The sequence below is a fragment of the Papaver somniferum genome, chromosome 1 (genome assembly GCF_003573695.1).
Source record: "Papaver somniferum cultivar HN1 chromosome 1, ASM357369v1, whole genome shotgun sequence".
NCBI lineage: Eukaryota > Viridiplantae > Streptophyta > Magnoliopsida > Ranunculales > Papaveraceae > Papaver > Papaver somniferum.
Window position 1 is genome coordinate 245,954,552 of NC_039358.1, and position 22,196 is coordinate 245,976,747.

The following is a 22,196-nucleotide window of genomic DNA, read 5'->3' on the forward strand; positions in this document are numbered from 1 at the left end:
TTTTTTTTGTAATGCAAAATGCTTAAGGTACATAATTGTTTATTTTAAGTGTAATCGTGCTGCTATGTTAGACATGTTTAATATTTGCTCGCTGCTGTATGGTGGGTGAAAACTCATTAAATTGTTCAAAACACTGTAAACTTAGTTTCTAGTAAGTTTCTCTCAGAAGCCTTTTTTTTTTACCAAAATTTACTTTAAGGCACATAACACAATTTATATGATGATGATGATGTGAATTTATGGTAAGAAGAAGAACAAAAAATAAAGAAAGGAGACAAGAATTTAACGTGGTTCGGCGAGTTGTGCCTACATCCACGCAGAAATTCCCGTTAGGAAAGATGTTTTATTGATTATGATAATGCAATGATTTTTATTCGGGTTATGCCCTAGAAATTATATATCTTCTTCGATTTTGGATTACATGTATTTATATATTTTATGCATACCCTAATTATGTACATTTCACATAAGAAACATGGGCAACAAGACCAGTGTAAACTTACAGAATCTTCTTTCACGGGCAAGGTATTCAATATCGGTTGTATAGGCCGATATTAAAGGTTTTTATATGATATAGGAAAAAATATGTACGATATTGAAAATATCGGCGATACGAAGGAAAATCGATAAAAACACGTGTATCGTTCTGTACTGACCGATATATCGGTTTCATTTGTACACTGATAATATATGTTTAATTTGTACACTGATATATCACTAATTTATTTTGTCTTTTGATTATGATATCTTGAAATTTTAGTTCAATAAAGTAACTCCACTAATTTTGGTAACTTCATATATAATTATGATGGATGTAATTACTGTAAATGTGATGTTGATGGGATAACAGACATTCAATGCTTGGTTTCATTGTTGATGGTATACGACTCTAATCAACCACCTCTTATTTTGTAAGGTTGAAATATGTTATTATTTTCTATTATGGTTATATCAATATATTTTTTTGTTTGATAAAAAATAAATATTAAGAAAATCCAGATGATGTATCGCCTGTAAAAACAGATATTATCGTTTGTATAGGTGTATAGGACCCGACCGATACGATATCGATACACGATATTAACTACCTTGTTCACGGGCTAAGCTGGATTTCCATCTATTTTATACAAACACCGTCCCATCTAAATCTCCGATATTTCGGGGGTTAAAAAGTTTGTTTTTCCTTCTGCGTCGACCACTGATGATGTAACTTGCCCCCAAGTGTGAGTTTTCATTGTCTTAGTAAAACGTATATATCTCGCCCCATTGTTTGTAGAGATCATATAAAGACGCTTCCAACTATGATAACCTGAAATGAAATTTACTCATGTGTTATGAGAGACTATCGGCACATAGTAGAGTTGTGATACTCGAGATCTAGTCGGGACTTTGTATAATTTAGTGTGCTTGGTGGCTGTGTCAAGGCTTTTTTCTCGCCACGTAACAAGGCTAGAGCGCTTGATGGTCGGGAAGGATGACATGTTGCTTGTGTTGAGTACAAGCCTTGGATCAATATCCGGCGTTGGGCTCGTGGTCGAGACGAGACTTTGTGCTTGCATCGGAGCAAGTATTTATACTCGCGTGAAATGCGAGATTTTATGCTTGCGATAAAAGCAAGACGTAAGTGCTCACGTGCAAGGTGAGGCTTTAGGTGCTTGTGAAGTAATGCAAGGGTAAATATTGAAGGATCTAAACAATCCTCATTTTCAATATGTTTAATGTATCGTATTGCTGATGAAACTTATGCAACAACTCCAACGAACTTTGAACTCGATCATGTTGATATCCGGGAACCGCAAACTCGATCACGTTGCTATCCGAGAACCTCGAACTCGATCATGTTCCTGTTCCAAATACATGAAACTTCTTAAAACATAGGATTTTTTGTATCTATCTTGTATATCTTTAAAATATGATATGAGCAAAAAATCTCTTAATTCGGATTTAAGACAAAGAGGATATCAAAGATACAAAATAGTGAATTGAATCGGGGGAATCTGGTAACTCGAGAAGCACTCAACTAACCCGGAGCATGACGTGAAAGTGACTGGATACGAACGCTGACATGGTACCCAAATTGTGTTGACATGGCACCTGATCCATTCTGGTGTGGCACCCGAACTGAGCTGACACCACAGATAGTTGATGACATGGGGAAGGTGATGACTCGTCTAATGCTGACTGGACCATTAAAGATGATATGGAAACTGGCTAAACCGAGTTGGACTAGCTGCGAGAGCGGTTAGAACAGGACCTAACTAAACTGTCAGAACCGGATCAGCTAGTGAACCTGTTGGTTGGGTTGGGCTTTCTGTTATGCTTATATGCAACACATATATCTGTTACCGATTCCGCAACAGTTTCTTCAATTGTTTCTAAATGTTTTTTCAACTTGTTTGCAATAGTTTTCCTGAATCCTAATATTTTTTGTCTTTTTGTTTTTGCATGGAATCACGTGCACGATTTGTTCCGCACCTTTCTCAATGAAAAACACGATTGTTGTACACGAATCACCTTAGTCGGCGCCAATGCTTGTACCAAAAATTACTTTTAAGAGGATTGATTTGATGAAATTAGGGTTAGAAAGTAATTTCACGATAAATAAATAAATAAACAAAGAAATTAACGTGATTCGACGAGTAATGTCTATATCATCGGGTGAATCCCGTAGAGAGATATTGTATTAATACGAGGATTACAAAAGTTCTTGTATGGTCAACTAACCTAAAATTTCCTATCTCCTTAGGATTTAAGATACATATACCCTAATTCTGATATAGACTTTATGTGCAAGCAATTTGCGACTGGGATTTCTATCTATTTTATAGACAATACAAACAAAAATATTTTGATATCTCCACTAGGGGTTGTGAAGTTTTATGGGGAAAGGATATATTATAAAACATGTCTTTTTTTACATTTCCCACATTCGCATTTTGCGGTTAAGAAATAATGATCTGACTTTGTTAAAGTAAGTTTAAACTTCTTGTTTCCAAAGATTTTGAAATTTGATGGAACCACAATGTCATAGAGAAGTTGGAACACATATAATTTTATCCATTCAATTAAAATTTTTTACAAAGAAAATCTTGTTGGCGAAAAATACTGGAAATTTGATCATGCATTAAATTCCTAAAATACTTGAATTTAATGTTGCTCATCACAAAAATCTTGTATGAAAAAATCGGAGAAAGTGTAATTGAAATGTTGGTGGATATGCATTTGATCTAGTTGACGATGTGAAGAACCTGAAGTACAAAATCTTTCACTTGACTTAAAACTAGAGATGGTGATTTTTGATGAAGACAATATTGACGGATGATAGTTGAATGAGATGTTAGATAACGTTTAATCTATATATATTTTTTAATTTTCCAAGTAGTATTTATAAGATTTTTTATTTTATTTGATTTTTCTATAAATTTTTTTCTTCTTAAATATTAAATACTATTGGATAAAGTTAATTATAAAAAACTAGTTGGAAGCCTAATAAGCTAAGCTCCACCAGCGTATTGCTACACTAGTTGACAGGTTTCCGGGCTACCAACAAGCCTCACGAGGAAGCAGCAAGGCAGCAGAGTTCGAAGCAGATAGAGGGATGATTATATCGGGGCAAGTTAATTCCGTCTTTCATATCAAAATCTGCAATCTTACGCATTCGGGACTCAAACTTGGGATCTTCTGAAACGCATGAAATCATTTTTCTATGAAATAAATTATTATTATATAAAATATGTTCCTTAAAAGTACAGTTACCCCATAATTTCCGGTAACCCCATTTTTTAGAAATTGATGAATTCCCACATCAATATCTCCGTGTCAGTGTCCGAATATCATTAAAACTATTCAGCTGACTTATAGAAATCTTCCTTGAAATTGTTACCGTAATTGGCCGCAGCTTCAGAAACTAAGCAATTGTGACAGTTTTCCTGCACTTGTGGCCGGCAGAGATCGGACATTAAACAAAACAAAAAAAAAGAAATCCCTAATAATCGTCGTAGTCGTAATGATAGTTATTTGTACCAAAATTAGTTTGAGCCGGTGCCTGTGCCTGTGCCTGAACCTGAGCATGAAGTTGAGATTCAGCAGCCGCAACTTGATCTTCTGCTGTCTTGTAGAAATCTTTCTTAAAAATGTTACTGTAATTGGCTTCAGCTAACCGATAAGAGTCACCCAGACAGATAAACTTCTCACAATTCTTAGCGCCTTTTGATATAAATAATGGGACAAGGTTGCCTGCCATGGTACCCACTTCGTTCTTGAAGTTCCAGCTCTCGGAGTGCCTGCTCCTGAAGTGCAATGATGAGCCAGTCTTTTGACCCCCATTTACATCCTGCACTCCTTCAACAACTTTGCCCGCTTCATTCTTGGAGGAGCCGCTCTTTTGACTCTCATCATCATCCTGCACTTCTTTAATCACAGAACCGACCTGATCACCTTCAATGTAAGCTTTACAAGCCGCCAAAATAGTGTATGCTCGAAGGCGGAAATGCCCCAGTACATAATCCTCAAAATACTTCGGGGGATTCTTAAGCGTGTACTGCATTGTCTTGCATGATAAAATAAATGTGTTCTCATTGTATTCCCGGGCATACACGTCACCTGATACAGAGCCAGCATCCTCTTCATATCCAGGCTCATTGAAGTAGGGTTTTTCATTAAGTACCAGAGCTTGGATAGAGAGAAGAACTTGCAGCATGTTGGATTTCCCTGGTGTCCAGCGCTCGACCTTGTCCCCATCCCATGTGTTGAGAAGACTAAGACAAACATAACCGCTCTCGTACAAGTTCGGATTTATGCGCAGATTATGTGCATGGTAGTTGGCAAGCGGTGGTGTATCAGGATACTCTGATGGATAGTGTATATCAAAGAAGAAGAGGCCGTCGTGATAAGGTGTCTCAGCTGCACCAACGATCACAGCTCTTAGAAGATCCATTCTTCCTTCATAAGCTCTGACAAATATAGTGTCTGGCAAATCCTTCTCTAGAAGTCTCCAATCCTGCTGAATTGCCCTTGTCCACTTCTGTGATGCTTGCTTTGACTTGGTGACTGACTTTGACTTATAATGGTGGTCGGAGAAATCTTCAACCGTATCAAAACTTTTAAAAGATCTGTACTTTATTATAGCTTCATCAGAATCATCTTCTTGAAACTGCTTGGGCAAAGCTGAACTGCTACACGGAACCGGAGGTCTCGTCGGATCGGGTTTGTCCTCCATCAACCAAGGCACAGACACTTCCGCACCAGCAGGGAGACCTTCAGCATCGAACTTGGCTTGTAAAGCTGCAGCCTCTTCATCTATAAAATCCGGTTGTTCAAATTCATAATCGGATCCTTCTTCTAGGTCAACAAGATTGTCGTCTGACTCATACATACCTAACCCATCTTCTTCATTCTCTGAGTTATCATTACTCACCAGTTCATCAGCATCGAACTTGGCTTGTAAATCTGCAGCCTCTTCATCTATAAAATCCGGTTGTTCAAATTCATAATCGGATCCTTCTTCTAGGTCAACAAGATTGTCGTCTGACTCATACATACCTGACCCATCTTCTTCATTCTCTGAATTATCATTACTCACCAGTTCATCAGCATCGAACTTGGCTTGTAAATCTGCAGCCTCTTCATCTATAAAATCCGGTTGTTCAAATTCATAATCGGATCCTTCTTCTAGGTCAACAAGATTGTCGTCTGACTCATACATACTTGACCCATCTTCTTCATTCTCTGAATTATCATTACTCACCAGTTCATCAGCATCGAACTTGGCTTGTAAATCTGCAGCCTCTTCATCTATAAAATCCGGTTGTTCAAATTCATAATCGGATCCTTCTTCTAGGTCAACAAGATTGTCGTCTGACTCATACATACCTAACCCATCTTCTTCATTCTCTGAGTTATCATTACTCACCAGTTCATCAGCATCGAACTTGGCTTGTAAATCTGCAGCCTCTTCATCTATGAAATCCGGTTGTTCTAATTCATAATCGGATCCTTCTTCTAGGTCAACAAGATTGTCGTCTGACTCATACATACCTAACCCATCTTCTTCATTCTCTGAATTATCATTACTCACCAGTTCATCAGCATCGAACTTGGCTTGTAAATCTGCAGCCTCTTCATCTATAAAATCCGGTTGTTCAAATTCATAATCGGATCCTTCTTCTAGGTCAACAAGATTGTCGTCTGACTCATACATACCTAACCCATCTTCTTCATTCTCTGAATTATCATTACTCACCAGTTCATCTGAAGGTTCAACTTCTGAATTATTAGCTACATCTTCATCAGGTACCTCCTGAAAAGTTTTTAGCTTATTATTAGGTTTAGATGTAGCCATCGAAGAACTAGTTTCTTCGTTAATAGAAGAAAGAGGAAGAGGAAACGCAGTAATCTTGTATTGTATCACCGTGAGTTTTATAGTAAGATGATCCGACGCCGAAACTAGAGAATCCTTTGATCGGGAGATTAACCACCAAGCAAACGCTTCAACAATATAATATTGAATGAGTAAAACCCTAAAACAAATTTACGTATTTATTTAATAACCTCGCGTAAAATTCGGACCACTAAAGCATCCGATGGTCCGTGGACCGCCAATCTTTCCCTATAAACGTTACGGACCCTAGGGATTGTTCTAGGTTATACAAGGTACCGTAATATGGATGTTGAACGATTATAATGCTATCTCCTAAATGGTGGTGGTTCGTTTCTAAGGAGAATTGTGTATGACTCTCTTGGATTTTCAGTTTTTGCTTTTTCTTTTTTAAGCTTTTCTAGCTTTGTTCTGTGCTGTTACTTCTAGCTTTAAATCAACAAACAGATTTAAACAAAACGACTTATTGAATTCCTGACAATGATTTTATGGCTACGAAATTAGCATTATATTCCATGACAAAGCAATGCCTTTTATTTTTCATCTGACCAAACTACATATATTTCTCCGTCCGAGTAATCTGACGAGCTTCCACACTAATTTAGTGTACATGTCAATGAGACTAGCTATTTCATATAAGCATGTAACAGAAGATTTGAAGATCCATGCATACTTGAACATATTGCTGTTGATGCTTTTGATGACATTAATTAGTGTTGGATTTTCTTCTTATGATTCCATGATTGATGAACGGCTTTTAGTTTCCTCCTCTCTTCTTTGAGACAAGTCAGATGTGGACATAAGCATGCATCTATTAACTCATATCTGAAACACATATGAACACAAGTGAAATTCCAAAAAAAAATCATTTGATAAAGTGGAAGCCTTCTTTCTGTTTCACTGAATTCTTCTGAAATTGGGAACAAAAGAAAAGAGATGAAGAAGAGAATGAATCAGTAAAACAAATGGAAATTAAGTCATTTTTCAGCAAGCCTTGGTAAACCATTAGGTACTTTTATTTTTATTTTATAAAAATAAATCATTAGGCTTGCTAAACAAATGTATCATCATCAACATATAAGGTATTATTAATTTTTGTTTTACATGAGATCTAAAGATTAAATATGAAATAACTCCGGACTATTACAGTTCCTGGGGTCCGAGGAAGAGCTGACTTATCAACCCAAATATACTCCGCATGAAAGTTTAATCTCCAAACAGTTGGTTTCTCCTTCCATATCGGTTAGATGCGTAAGCAATCCGAGGGAATCTGCACAAATGATCATATTTTAATTTGAATATATATATATAAATAATGTCGTTCTTCCTAAAACAACTTGCATACCAGTGTATCTCCGGTAGCAGGTTCTGCTGAGCCCCAGTAGCAGGTGTTACCTCAGTCCGCCGCCACATTCTATGGACTGTAAGTTTAGTATTCGCCAATGTCTCAAAGCATCTTCTTCGATAAAAAGCTGAAACCAATATTGCAACTCAGTTTCTGATCAAAAAAAATATGGCAACTCAGTTAAGATGGTGGTGGAAACAGTTGTGAGTAGAAACTACAAGTAAGATTAAAAGAAAACATAGAAGTACTGCAATTTTTTACCAAATTCCATGCAGCTTTGGGAGAGCCTCTAACTAGTTTCTTCACCAAATAGAAAATCTAGTATCAAAATTTGGTACATATATCATCTGGAAATTTAATGATGAGAACCGAGAAAAAAGAGCCATATATCTGAAAGTAAAATAGAATATACAAATACTTCCTCTTGATCTCTTTATATTCCATCCTTGGATGTTTTTATATAAGAAAAGGGATACCGAATTTCACATCGCATGTTCCACCTAAACCCTTGTTACGTGAAAAAGTAATTTATGATTATGGGTTCTAGTTAGAGAACTCATCCTGCGTGTTTTAAGTCATTGGATATCAGTATATCACTGCATTCTTCTTCGATGAACGTGATGACTATGCATGCAGCCATGCCTAATTGTGGAGCACGAATGGCTGAACATCCTCGAATAATTCTAGTCACTGCGGTTAGATTTTACCTAAACCAGGCAAGTCATTCATGGGGATTTATAAAAATGGATCTGATCAAGTCATCTAGAGCAGAATTTGTAGGAAACTGGGGGAGCAAGGTGTATCACATGTAATTATGTGTTTGTAATCTCCCTGGTCTGTGTCTCCCGCGATGGCTTGAAGTTTCACCTTGAATATTTGGAATCAACTTATCTTAGGTTTGAATCTTCTCAATTTCTGCAGCCTGCTCCTCAGTTAAGGTTACTATTGCTAGTTGAGAGTAGTTCAGGTCCAACTTTAAGAAGAGATGATAGATATTTGGCAGGATGAAAATGAGGGGGTAAATTGTTGTCAAATGTAGAATAACCATCGGAACTCAATGCAGCTGCCAATGGTCTTCTTTTCCCTACCTTCTCTTATAAGTTCTGGTCCTTTAATTGTTGGTCCGTTCTAAGATCCTATAACTACCGATAGATGTGAGCAAAATAACAAGAGATTCATCTCTTTCTTCTAACAACATCCAGTTAGAAAATTGATTTCCAAGTTGTTCTTTAATATGTTGATATATACAGTGTTAAATGTGCAGTCCACAACTCAAAAGTAGAAATGTGTTCTTCAGCACCACTATGATCTGATTTTCGGAAGCACTTTGGAACATTTCCATATCGGTTTGTCTGAACCTACCAAATTTCGTTAAGCAAATTTAGAGCCTAATTGGAGTTGCATTGGAAATTCTTATCCCAATTGTTTGTGTTATTGATTTAAATTTTGGGATTTGAATGATCTGGAGACAATATCATCCCTGCCAGATAAGGCAGGTTGGTGTTTTCTTAGCTCAGCATTAAAGCTTTGGATTCCAACTTTGCAAAACTTCAAGACTGAGTCTTTGCCCTAACAGCACTATGATGATGATTTGATTCAGTCTGCATTTTCTCAAAGTCGCTCTTCGTTCTTTTTACTGATTTCCCCTGGAGCAAACTGAAGATAAGTTGGTTTCAAATGATCATGGTGAAAGTTCAAGCCTTGCTTTACTGATTTCCTTTGGAAGAAGTTCTGGGATGACCTTGCTGACAGAGTGCACATCTTCATCTGGAGATGAGCTAGCTTGCCTCAAGAAAACTGGGGCTTACATTGAGGGAGTAAAAATTGAATGCATTTTTCTGCCAAGATTAAATGTGAGACATTGACCAATTTTAGTTTCTCCCTCTGCGATATGACTCCAGCATTCTCTTTGCTTCAGCTCTCAGCTTAAGAATCTAACTGAACTCATTGCTTCTGAGCAGTACCTTTATCAAATTGGATAGCCTAGCAGATTCTAGTTGTAAAATATTTTGACAATCCATGGTCAGGCATTTCGGTATTTGCTGCACCTGTACTTGTCATTCTTCCACTCCTGGGTGTTAAATTTAGCCTTTGTTCAATGGAGTCTTGTCCTTTCATTTCTAGATTTTGTGTTTTTATATTCAATTTCAGAACCTAAAGTTTGAATAACAAAATCACAGGAGAGGCTTTAGGCAACAAATTACGAAGGATTATACTATTTCAGAAACAACAATAGATTACAGTTACCATCACAATATTACAGGCCAACTACAACATTCAGAACAATCCACGACTCTGCTTGCTCCGGGTCCGGCTAGAAATTGGAGCAGCAGCAGCATTAGATTGGTTATTAGAACTGAATCCATGATATGACAGAAATGAAGTATCGTTACTAGAACAGTTCAACAAGACTGGCTCAGAGGGTGAACTGGCTCTTGTAGATATTTGCAACTCTTCAGCTTGTGAAAAAACTGGACTCTCACCATGTGTCGAATAGACAGTAGAGGGCCAAGAGGCTCAGTCGACGAATTAGTATGCGGGTATTGCTGAGGTTGTATATGAGCTGTTGCTGATGGCTCAGTAGGTATGGTGCCCTCTCCTACCGGTGAGCGACCTCTAAGAACTTCAGAATGCCATGCAACTCCCATCTCAGGGAGACTATGTGAGAGTTCCTTCTACTAAATGAACTTGTGCACAGCTCTTCAGATCATCCAGATTGAAACAGGAATCCAAGAACAGCGGAAGAATTGAATATGTATCCACTGATCTTCCAGATTTGACTTCCTGCATCCAGTGAGACTTCAGCTTTCTCTCTTCTTCTCTGTCTGCCTGCTGGTTTGCATCCAGCTTTAATTGCTCCGTATTCAGATGAGTTCTGATACGTTGTTCCTTCTTGATGAACTCCTTATCAACATTCTTCAGTTTTACAATTCTAGCGTCAATATCGGGATGCATCTTACGAACAAGAACTGATGCATTTGAGTGCTCAGTAACTTTTGCGTCAAATCATTCTTAATTCTGTCTCTTGCTTCCTTGAATTGTAGACTTTTCTTGGATTGATTAGCCAAGAGCTTTTCAATCCTCTTGGAGTAAATCGTTTCAACAAGACTAATCCTCTTGGAGATGTCAGAGCTTGGTGGTTCAGTGGCTTCTTCAGAAACTCGAACCTGTTGTTTGTTGGTCACACCTTCATTCTTTGGTGATCCACTATTAGCGTCTTCAGAATAATTTATTTGTTCTGTTCCTCTGATATCCCCTTCGAGCTCTCGCTGGCCAGACATTATTGATTCACTCCGTCTCCTTGCACACACTTGGGCTGTTATCCTTGCAGTTTGCACATCAATGCAGCATGATGCTCTAAGACACCCACCGTCCTAATGCAAAGTAAAGAAGAAGCAAATCAAATCCAAAATGCAGCGCTCCCACGCGAGTAAGCTCAAATTTGACCTGAAATGATTATAAATGTGCAAGCCAACAATTGTACTAACCTCTTCTACTTCTAGAGGAACTGGGTTACCGGGTAAAACAGGTTGATAACCTTCTCCAAGATGAATAATATCTTGCTTAGTCGCATCCTCCCCAGTGCAACTTTTAGAGGGCTTCCCATTCTGAGAACATCTGACAATGGGTGCTAGCCCACAAATCTCCTAAGAAAAAGATCAATAAAAGAAGAAAACCTTCAAGCAATTTGTAAAGGAAATTTGATTTTCTCTTCGATTGAATTGTAAAACATTCGATTGAGCAAATTGCACATACCTTGTCCAGTTCTGAACAATTTGAAATTGCTGGTAGTCCAGTCTGATCATGTGTGACCCTTTTGAAAGAGAAAAAAGATGTGATTTAACAAATCAACAAATGTGCATTCTCCGTCTCTAGTTCTAGTTACAGACTAAACAATCAGCTTCAAAAAGAGTGAACTTTTTAGGATACCAAATCACAAAATTTGATTTCGATAACCCAATGCAGACCCTAACAGTACTAGCACACCATTGTGTCTTATCAAGCAGGCATATGAACCCTAAATTACAAACATCATCAAACAAACATGAAGGAAGAAGAGATTCATGGAATACTACCTTTGTCTTTTAACAGAATTAGAGCAAGGGTTTAGTTCTCCACTCAATTGCAAATCACTTGGTCTTTTCAGCTGATTATCTAACAAAATCAACAGAAAATGTGGTTAGAAACCCCCAAAATAGCTGAAAATTAGGTAAAAGGACACTCATACACCTGGATTTTTATCCTGCTGTTACCTTGGACTAGAGGAGCTCTATACATCTTTCTCAAGAATTCAAAGAGTGACTAACCTGAAGGAGAAAACTTGGAATTTTTTTTTCCTTTCTGAATTGAGATTTTCTTGAAAAGGCAGAGGAGAAGATGAAAACAAAAAGGAACAGCTTTAATTTGGGTACATTTCTCCAGGTTATAGACGCGACAGATCATGTCAGAAATCGCATGACGGTAACACTCTTTGCCCGTTGGGTTTTAAGGTCTTGTTTTTATCCGAGCCATCTAGGCTATGGTCAACAAAAATGTTTTCTTACAAGAACTGAACCGCATAATTCAGATTCACTTGCTTGAGCATTGTTTATTTTTTTTTATTAAGTATCTGGCCCAAGTTAAATGCAAATCGTTTATTTGTGTTTCCTTTTTTTTTTTTTTTTTTAGAAGGCTGTTTTTGGTCATACCGAAAACTTTCAAGGCATACTCCATTATTTCAAAAGGGGATGTTAAATAATAAAATGAGAAAGCCCCTTAACCAAATTTTTTTAAAATGACAAATCTGCCCTTTATGTATTAGTGTTAATAATCTGGATTAGTGATTAAGATAATTTTCAGAATTATAAGGTTGTTTGGATGAAAAAAATCAAAGTTTTGGTTAAGAAGGAGAGAAAGAGAAGGAGAAAGTGAGAAAATTTTAATTCTTGATTCAATGGAGGATGAGGAGGGTCATAATTCATCTAAAAAACCTAGGAAAATACATATCAACTACAACAATGATTCCCAAATGGCTTATTTCTTAGATTATGAGAATGATTTTACACAAACTCAAACTCAAACTCAAGAACAAACTCAAAGTGATGATTTTTATGAGCCAAATCCAGTTGACGAGTACATATATGAGGAACCCAATGCTTCTAATACACAGGTACACTTCTATCTTATGCTCGATCTCACTTCTATAGCTCCAAATTATCAAAAGTTTGGATTTTTGCTTCATGGTTCGGCAGATATCTACGAGCCGAATCAACCAACTGATGAACGGTTTGGCTCATTGAATGTGGTTACAACATGCGCCGAACCGATATTTTACACTTTCAACCCAAATGATGAACGGTTCGGCTCACTGAATCTGTTTACAGCATGCGCCGAACCGGTAGTTCGGCAAATATGAAAGTTTCATAGTGCTCAGGTTCGGATTATATATTCATAGTATAGTTCGCCGAATAACATCCTGAACAGCCCAGAATAAAAATTATTACAAGTTCGGCTTATATATTCAAAACCGTATAAGCCGAACATGAATTTGTAAATTTTTGGGTTAAAGTAATGTTATTGGTTCGGCATATATCGAGAACTTCGTATAAGCCGAAACCTCCTGAACATCCCGGAATAAAAATTATTACAGGTTCGGCTTATATATTCAAAACCGTATAAGCCGAACATGAATTTGTAAATTTTTGGGTTAAAATAATGTTATCGGTTCGGCATATATTGAGAACTTCATATAAGCCGAAACCTCCTAATGCTCAGGTTCGGCACATAATATTATTATCGTATGAGCCGAACATTAATTTGTTATTTGTTGGGTTAAAATTTTGTTTTTGGTTCGGCACATATTGAGAATGTTGTATCAGCCGAAACCTGTAAATGTTCATGCTTCGGCACATAATATGATTTTCTAATGAGCCGAACATTGCTATTATATTGCCTTTCTAGTATTTAACCTTGTGATATTCTTTGTAGATCGTGCTTGCCGGACCTGTAACCATGGAAAATCAACCAGTTCCAGTAGAGATAATTCACGAGGATACCAAGGATCATTTCCAAAATGATTTGGTATGTAAGAACTTGGTGTTTACCTTAATGTTGTAGGAATATTCCGAAGTTTTTCTTATTAATTATTTGTGTTTGAATGAATGTAGAGATGGAAAACTAAACCCGAAGCAGTGGCTTGGGCTGAGGAACACGCGATGAAGATGAATTGCGTACTAGTTAAAGGACGACAAAGCTGAGGGAATCGGTTTGAATTGATTTGTGAGCGAAGTGGAACTGGCGATAGCAAGGTTAAAAAGGGTTCTGTATATGTTGGGAAGACCAGGAGAAAGAATAGGAAAAAGACGAAGAAAACAAGGTGCCCGTTCAATATCGTTTTCAACCTCAAGAACAAGAATAAGTCTTTGAACGAAGATGATGAATATTGGGTTATGAATAAAGAAATGGATTGTCGTCATAACCACCCACATCCACGTGATTTTCATGGACATGCAAAAGTAGCGCGACTCAAACCCAACGAGATTCTAGAAGTGGATAAAATGACACAAGCACGCTTGCCACCGTCTAGGACTCTTAGTAAATTGAAGGCGGACGACAAGAATAACAAGTCGACTATGCAAACTATATACAATGCAAGAAATAAGATTAGAAGACTCAATTTTCAAGGTAGGATGGTGATGCAACAAGTGATGTGGTTAGGGGTGAAGCATAACTATGCTTGCCAAAATAATTTGGATGAGTTTGGTCAAGTCACACACCTTTTTCTTGCCCACCCGAAATGCGTCTAATTGGCTCTATGCTTCCCACAAGTTCTTATATTGGATTGCACGTATAAGACTAACAAATATGGTTGAACATTGTGGGGCATACGTCGACAAAGGAACCGTTCACCGAGGCTTTTTGTTTCTTGAAAAACGAAAAGAAAGAAAGTTATGTTTGGGGTTTAGAATAATTGAAGTTAATCTTCCCGGAGGGTTATCTTCCTAAAGTGTTCGTTTCCGATCAAGATTCATCGTTGATGTATGCTATTAACAAGGTATTTCCGGAAGCATTCAACTTTCTTTGTACGTTTCATATATGGTGCAATGTTAGGAAAAAATGCCAACCGTTAATTCAACCACTTAAGATGAAAGAATTAGAGAATATTGCTAAACTACCGGTGGAGACATGAGTAAAGAAAAAGAAGGAATTCTTGGAACAACATGAACATAATGAGATGTTGTGGGCTTCTTTCCAAGGCGAATGGGACACTTTGCTATGGTCAATCACCGAGGATGTTTACGAAGAAAATGTAAAAATGCTTATTAACCATTGGAGGACTGACTACCCTGACGTCATTACTTACTTGCTGAAAGATGTGTTGGAACCTAATTAAGAAAGGTTTGTGTCTTGTTTCACAAATCGACACAAATACTTCGACAACCAAGCCACAAATACGGTAGAGTCGGCTCATTATCGGTTGCAGAAGAACCTTTTTGGATGTGTTGACACGTTTGCGACGATATTTAACGCAATTGATGAATATTTCAAAAGTGATGTTGTGAGAATTAAAGCGGATTTCGAGCATAACCTTATGTTCAAACACAAGAATTATAATAGTAAATGGATACAGGGATTAAGTTATAGAGTCTCCCATCTATGCATTGACAAATTGATGAAAGAAGTAGATTTGATTGAGAAGTTAGGCGCCAACTTGGAGGAAGAATGTGTTTGTAAAATGAAAACATCTATGGGACTTCCATGCCGCCACGACATACTTCGGAACAAGGATGGTATTATACCATTTGAGGATATTGATCATTTTTGGAAACAATTAAGCTTCGATCCCCTCCCAACCGAAGACGACGAGGATGATCTAGAAATTTGGGACACGACAAATGGGAAAAAGTTGGCGGAGATGTATAAGAAGATGTTCCGAGCTCAAAAACAAATCTTTTGGGACAACATGATGACGGTCATGTATCCTTTCACCCAAGAAAATATTTTGGAACCGGAGAAGAGTGAACCGAAAAGTAGAAAGAGTAAGAAAATGAATAATTTTAAAACTAGACAAGCCAACAAGGAACTATTGGCTACTCATAGGGATTCATCCGGCGTTGACTACCATGATGGAAGATATGAGAAGGCAAAGAAGGAAATTGAGAAGGTGATGAAGGAGGAAGTAGTGAAAGTTCCAAAAAAACGTGGTCGTCCAAGTATTCAAAAAGCCGAAACAAGCAACAAAGAGGTCGATGAGAATGATTGTCCGTCACAAGCAAAGGATATTAAAGAGGATGTCAAGGGCAATAGTAAGATGTATCCTTCACACACTAACATAAAGGAGAAAAGGAGCGTACATGAAATTGGTAGGATGAGAGGGACAAGAAGAGGTAAGTACGGTAACTATTTGAGGCCTATCAATTTTATATACGATAACTACTTGGAAGATCTATCGCCGATAATTCATGAGCATATTGTAACAATGGACGACGTAAACGGTGATCGAAATTGTGGATATTACGTCAAGGCGGAACAACTTGGTCCTTTTAAGGAAGGGAACAATCCAGTTCCCTATGAAAATGAAGTCAACTATATTAGGCAGCGATTGTTACAAACGCTACGCCGAAACAAAGATTTCTACAAGACAATGATGAGAGGAGGTCCAAGAGGAGATGCAGGGGTGGCAGCAGAATACATTGCATTCGAAAGTCGTCTACATGGGGATTTTATAATCACCCAAGAACATTGGATGATGATGCCTATTTGTGGGTTTTTAATAGCGGAGGCATTCGATTGCGTTGTACATTGTTTTGGGTGGACGAGTAGTAGTTTTACTTACGCGCCTCCAACAAGACCTTGCCATGATGGTGTAAAAGATATAAGACTTGTTGTTGGATTTGTTCAAAATTGTCATTTTATCGGCCTCAAACTTAGACCCGATTGCCCATTACCACCCTTGATGAGTGAAGCAGTTTGGCCTGGATTTGAAAATAATTATGCGATGGATTGGTGTGCAAATTATGCGACGGAAATGGATCTTTGGATTTCTTTGAATGTGCATCCCCAAAGTGGACAAGTAATTATGTTATCAAGTGATGAGGATGGTAAGCAAGAGGTCAGTGAAGAGGATGATAAAGAGGTCAGTGAAGAGGATGAGATTCGTTTAGGATCTCCATAAAAATGTTTCATGGATTTATCCGCGTATTTTGTGTCTTTTGATTTTCGTGAATGATGAGGATGATATTTTGACTAGAATTGCAGTTACATGTACCCATCAAAACGAAATACTTGAATGATTTACTTTTTGGTTATGGATTGTGTTGTTTTCTAGAAACTGGAACCATGAACACAGGAGATAGTTCGGATTGTATCATTATTACAGGATAAGCTGAACCTGACAAAAAAATTCTGTTTTTTTTTTTGTTGTCAGGTTCAGCTTTCAGTGAAATAATGTTATAAGCCGAACCTGACAAAAAATCAGAGTTTTTTGTCAGGTTCGGCTTATCTTGTAATTCCGGTTATGCGCCGAACCTGACAACACAAAAATCAGAGTTTTTGTCAGGTTCAGCGCATAACGGGAATTACAGGATAAGCCGAACCTTGCATGATTCATGAAAATAATAATTATTATATCATTCCAAATAAACTTTTCAAATTCATTGAAAATGTTGATTACACACCCGTTACATAATAGCCTAACAATAAATTTCTAGTCGAATTCTTCTAATATCCAAAACGGGTAATGAGAAACCTTCTAAGAATGTAGTAGTGATCTTTGTATTCGGAATTCTTTCCTTTCCATCTTCGCCATTCCTCTAGAGCTCGATCTTCAATCTCAGAGTTTGTTTCACCCTTGAGACGATATAGACTCACAATCCGAACTAAAGCTATAAAGTCTTTGATCGTTTTTTTAATAGTTTCAATTCGGCAAAACAAGGCCGCACTATCCCGGTTGTGAGGATTACCCATTTCGGTGCTCAAGGCTTCATGAATTCTAACTAAGTAGTACATACTCATCAAACCTTTCACTCGTCGTTCTTCACCCTTCTTTGGATAGTATGCTACGTAATTAGTGCAAAGAGACAAATCTTCTTCTAAAGTAAACTCATGAGTTGGGGGTGTCATTTTCTTAGGTATATGCTCTGAAGATACATCCTACTCATGTATGTCTATATATAATACAGGTTCCAACGGCTATATATTTCAAACAAGAGTCGTTCATATATTTTTGTGCAAATAAAGACAATGTTAGGCTCATAATAAGGTTAGAACATAAGCCGAATCTGTTTAAGTAACGGCTAGAATTTCAAATTTTGAAACTTCTAACAGGTTCGGCGCATATTAATTTGCAGTTCTAAGCCGAATCGTATTAATATTCTGCGTGTAACTAACAATATAGGATAAGCCGAACCTGACAAAAAACTGGAATCATGAACACAAGAGATGGTTCGGCTTGTATCATCAGTTACAGGATAAGCCAAATTTGACACAAAACTGGAACCATGAACACAGGAGATGGTTCGGCTTGTATCATTAGTTACAGGATAAGCCGAACTTGACAAAAAAAACTTTTTTTTTTTGTTGTCAGGTTTGTCTTACAGTGAAATAATGTTATAAGCCGAACCTGACAAAAAATCAGAGTTTTTTTTCCAGGTTCGGATTATAACATCATTTTTACTGAAAGCCGAACCTGACAAAAAAAAAAACAAAGTTTTTTGCGAGGTTCGGCTTATCCTGTAATTCCTATTATGCGCCGAACCTGGCGAACTTTATAAATTCCAGGTAAAGTTTATAATTCCTCAAACTACAGGATATTGATTAAAACATGAAATTCAAGGTGTCCATAACACAATCCCAGCACCATTAAAAACAAAGTTCAGCACCTAAAAGGCAAGGTGTTTGAGACACTATAAAATTCCCCGTAAAAGTTAAGAAAACATTAAAAGGAACTTGGAAAAATAAAAGGGCACTTAACCAAGACCCCTCTTCTTAGTTCCACGACCACCTCTTCTTCCACCTTGGTCTTCATATTCCGACGCATCATTACCGGGTTGGCCGGTAGCACCATCTCTACTTGTACCTTCACCAACTTGTCGAGACCTCTTAGTGGTAGGCCTTTGTGCAGGTTCCTAGGGTCCTTGTCCTTTGTTGATGATTGCATCCCACTTGTTGTAGATGTTTTTTTGTTCTTCCACGGTCAATGGTGTTTTGCAACTAAGTTTGGCATTCATTTTTTTCAACATCTCCCTACCCGCGGAAACCTATTTTTTCATTTGCCAACAACTTATAACCGTGAGGTTGAAGACATTTTTACCATAACTAATATATGAAAATAGTATAAAGTGAAGTCATTCTTACCATTATCTTGAAAGCGGTGACTACATCTTCGGAAGTAGACCTGTTGGTGATCTTGATTGCCTTGGCCTTCCCCTTATGAGTTATCTTCTGACTCTCTTTATTGATAATGAAGGGATGAGAAATTTGGTTATACCAATCCATATAGCCCGGATCCTCTTCACATGGATCATCAAGTATAGGTGTTAACTTGGACACATCTAATGTGTGATGGTCTAAGTGATTCCAAAACTCAAGGGTGGGATGAGGATCATACTATGGCTCCCAAGATGAAGTGGTGCTTTTAGTTCCAGTACCACTCTTTGGTAACAACCTGAATTTCTCATCAAACAAAGGAACCTTCTGGACGCATCCTAATTGACGGAGTACTCGCTGAGGATCGTATATAACACAACCACTAGGATAAAATAATGGCCCATGATACATACCTACCGGCATATCCTCATCTTCAACAACTTCATCTTCTTCATCTTCCTTCTCATATGGTTGAAAAACAACATCATCAACACCCATTGTGTCTAACCTCTCTCTCAAACTTGCCACCAGATGTTTTTTGTTCCTTTTCTTCGAGTCCTCGTACAAGTACCGTATGCAGTTGGCTCCGTATCAACATAATCGACATCCTTCTGAAATACTTTGGCCAAGTTAAAAATTGGGAAATGGTCATATATCCACACCTACATCCAAAGAACCGCATTCAAAAATCTAAGGAATTGAACTGATAGAAACAATTTTTAATTGGAAACATCAAAGTAAGAATAAAGTTCGCAAAATCAGAGAAAGGTTCGTCTTATATGTATCAAGTATTATAAGCCAAACCCAATAAATAAGAAGTTCGGCTTATACGATTTTATAGTAATAAGCCGAACCTTACTCTGAACTCCCGAAAGTTACCTGGAGCAAAGTGAAGTTTCCTACGATGTTTGTACTTGTCAACCTAGACGCGGTGACAAGTTGGTCCAGCAGGTAAGCGAGCGTACCCGTTCCCCAAGCATACTTGTTACAAGTTTCAAGATTCCTGACCAATTGGAGATAGTTTGCATTTACCTTGTTTCCGGTAAGGTCGGGAAAGATGTCTCTACCAAGAGTATAAAACAAGTAGGCAGTTCCGGTTTGCCTCACTTTGACGGGATCCATTACCAACGAACCTTCCCTAACTCTCTCCTTTGTGTTCTCAAAATTCTTTTTCAAGTTAGTCAACTTGATCTTCTTATTCTTCTTATTCCTTCCACCGGGTGTGAAAACGGAATCGACATCTCTAACGGATTGACAAAACTCCAACCCAATTTTTTATGCATCCCAACCAAGAAATTCCCTGTACAACTTGTAGAGCTCATCCCAACTCATGTCATAAAAATCAGCTTTCACACTTCTACCCATTGCTTTAAGGCCTGTAATCTTACTAGGCTCATCAAGAGTGATTTTCATCTCTCCAAAAGGTAACTGAAATATGTAGGTTTCTGGAAAGAATCTCTCGGTAAAGGCATAGGCCGACAGACTATCATATTCCTTATGTCCATAATTGATGGCAGGCCATAAAGCACTGGCTTGGACGTAAGCAATCACCTTAGGAACCTCTTCATCAAGACTCCATTCCGCTGCCCTCTGGTGTCTTAATACTCGGACTGCACGGTTGTGATCAGGAGTCTCGTATATTCTCTTCGCCCAAGATTCGACATAACCAATCAAAACATTTCCTCCATCTTCCGGAAGACCATGAGGCAAACCATCCGATCGAGGTGTAATTACGTCATCTTCATCAGGAATGTGAAAACCAGTGATCCGTAGATCATCATCATCCTTGTCTTTCGGGGGTTCTGCCACCTTCTTACCTTTCCTGTCTTTCTTAGGTTTTCCTTGGGGTTGAGTTTCTTCTTGATGAACTTCTTGATGTTCTTCTTGATGATCATCAACTTCTTTTTGTCTTACAACTTCTTCTTCTTCTAAAATGCCTCCTCTACCTCCCGCTCCCAATCTTTTCTTACCACCTCCTCGAGGATCGGGAGTTTTTGAAGTAGAAGGTGTTACCTCCATCCTCTTCCTCCTATTAGCTGCATTAGTCCTGACACAAGTATGAAAGTTATAAGTATGCTTCGAAAACCAAAGGGATACAAACTATATGAAATATGAATTTGAGATGCCAAAAACTTGTCAACAAATAAGAAGGCTCGCCTTACCCTCAATAACACATATGAGCTGAACCTGAAATTTTCATTAGCTTACACAGAGAATGGTTCGGCTCATACTACAAAATAATTATAAGCCGATCCTATATATTCGGCACACAACCTATGCTTTCTAATACGCCGAACCTGTGATTATGAACTCAAACACATATTTTGCGCAACATGATATAATGGAAATAAGCCGATCCTATACACTTGTAAAATTTATGGAATTTTAACAACGATATTCGGCGCAACCCTAATACTATCGAATAAGCCGAATCTAGACTTATAAATTGAATGATGTATTCGGTGCAACATGGTATCATACAAATAAGCCGAACCTACACATGAAGAATTCATGAAATTCAAACAACATTATTCGGCGCAAAATAATACAATCATACAAGCCGAACCTAAGCACATGAAAAATTTCTGAAATTCACAAAACATATTCGGCACAAAACTAACACCATCAAATAAGCCGATCCTAAATATAAGGATCGTACGTCATTGGGTTCGGCTCACAACGGATTTCAGATGTAAGCCGAACCGTTCATATGCACTTTCAGGGTTCAATTTCAAGAACGGTTCGGGGCACATCTAAGGTTTTTTGTACGCCGAACCATGCCCTGTAACCGCCGCACAGACATGTTTTTGGCGAATTAAATCCATCATACCAATCAAAAACATCAAATACGAGATGGGTTTGTAGAACTAACCATCTTATTCTCATTAACGGAGTTGGTTCTTCTTCAATCTCTTCTTCCTGTTGATTTTGTGGTTGATTTTGAGTTTGTTCTTCCAAGTTGATTTTGAGTTTGTTCGTCAATAGGTTGTTCAATTGATCAGTTAGAACGAGATATTTGCTTATAATGAGCTATTATATAGATGAGTTTAATCGTCGATTAACTTTTCACGAATGGACGATCAAATTTCGGCGATGAGGCGATGAAAAAAATGAGGAGAGGGCTGCTGT

General features: G+C 37.8%; 2 protein-coding genes across 2 annotated transcripts; both read right to left on the reverse strand.

Moving 5' to 3' along the window:
• Nucleotides 1-3,985: 3,985 nt before the first annotated feature.
• Nucleotides 3,986-6,340, reverse strand: LOC113275896 (probable ubiquitin-conjugating enzyme E2 25). Its single transcript, XM_026525473.1, has one exon. The coding sequence runs from the start codon at nucleotides 6,338-6,340 to the stop codon at nucleotides 3,986-3,988; it is 2,355 nt and encodes a 784-aa protein (XP_026381258.1).
• Nucleotides 6,341-9,977: 3,637 nt separating this feature from the next.
• On the reverse strand, nucleotides 9,978-12,051 carry LOC113339983. The gene is made up of 5 exons (XM_026585198.1): nucleotides 11,975-12,051; nucleotides 11,798-11,876; nucleotides 11,478-11,535; nucleotides 11,210-11,368; nucleotides 9,978-11,095 (listed from the first exon to the last, which is right to left on the reverse strand). Exons 1-5 carry the CDS (start codon nucleotides 11,997-11,999, stop codon nucleotides 10,646-10,648), a joined length of 771 nt encoding a protein of 256 aa, XP_026440983.1. The 5' UTR covers nucleotides 12,000-12,051; the 3' UTR covers nucleotides 9,978-10,645.
• Nucleotides 12,052-22,196: the final 10,145 nt, after the last annotated feature.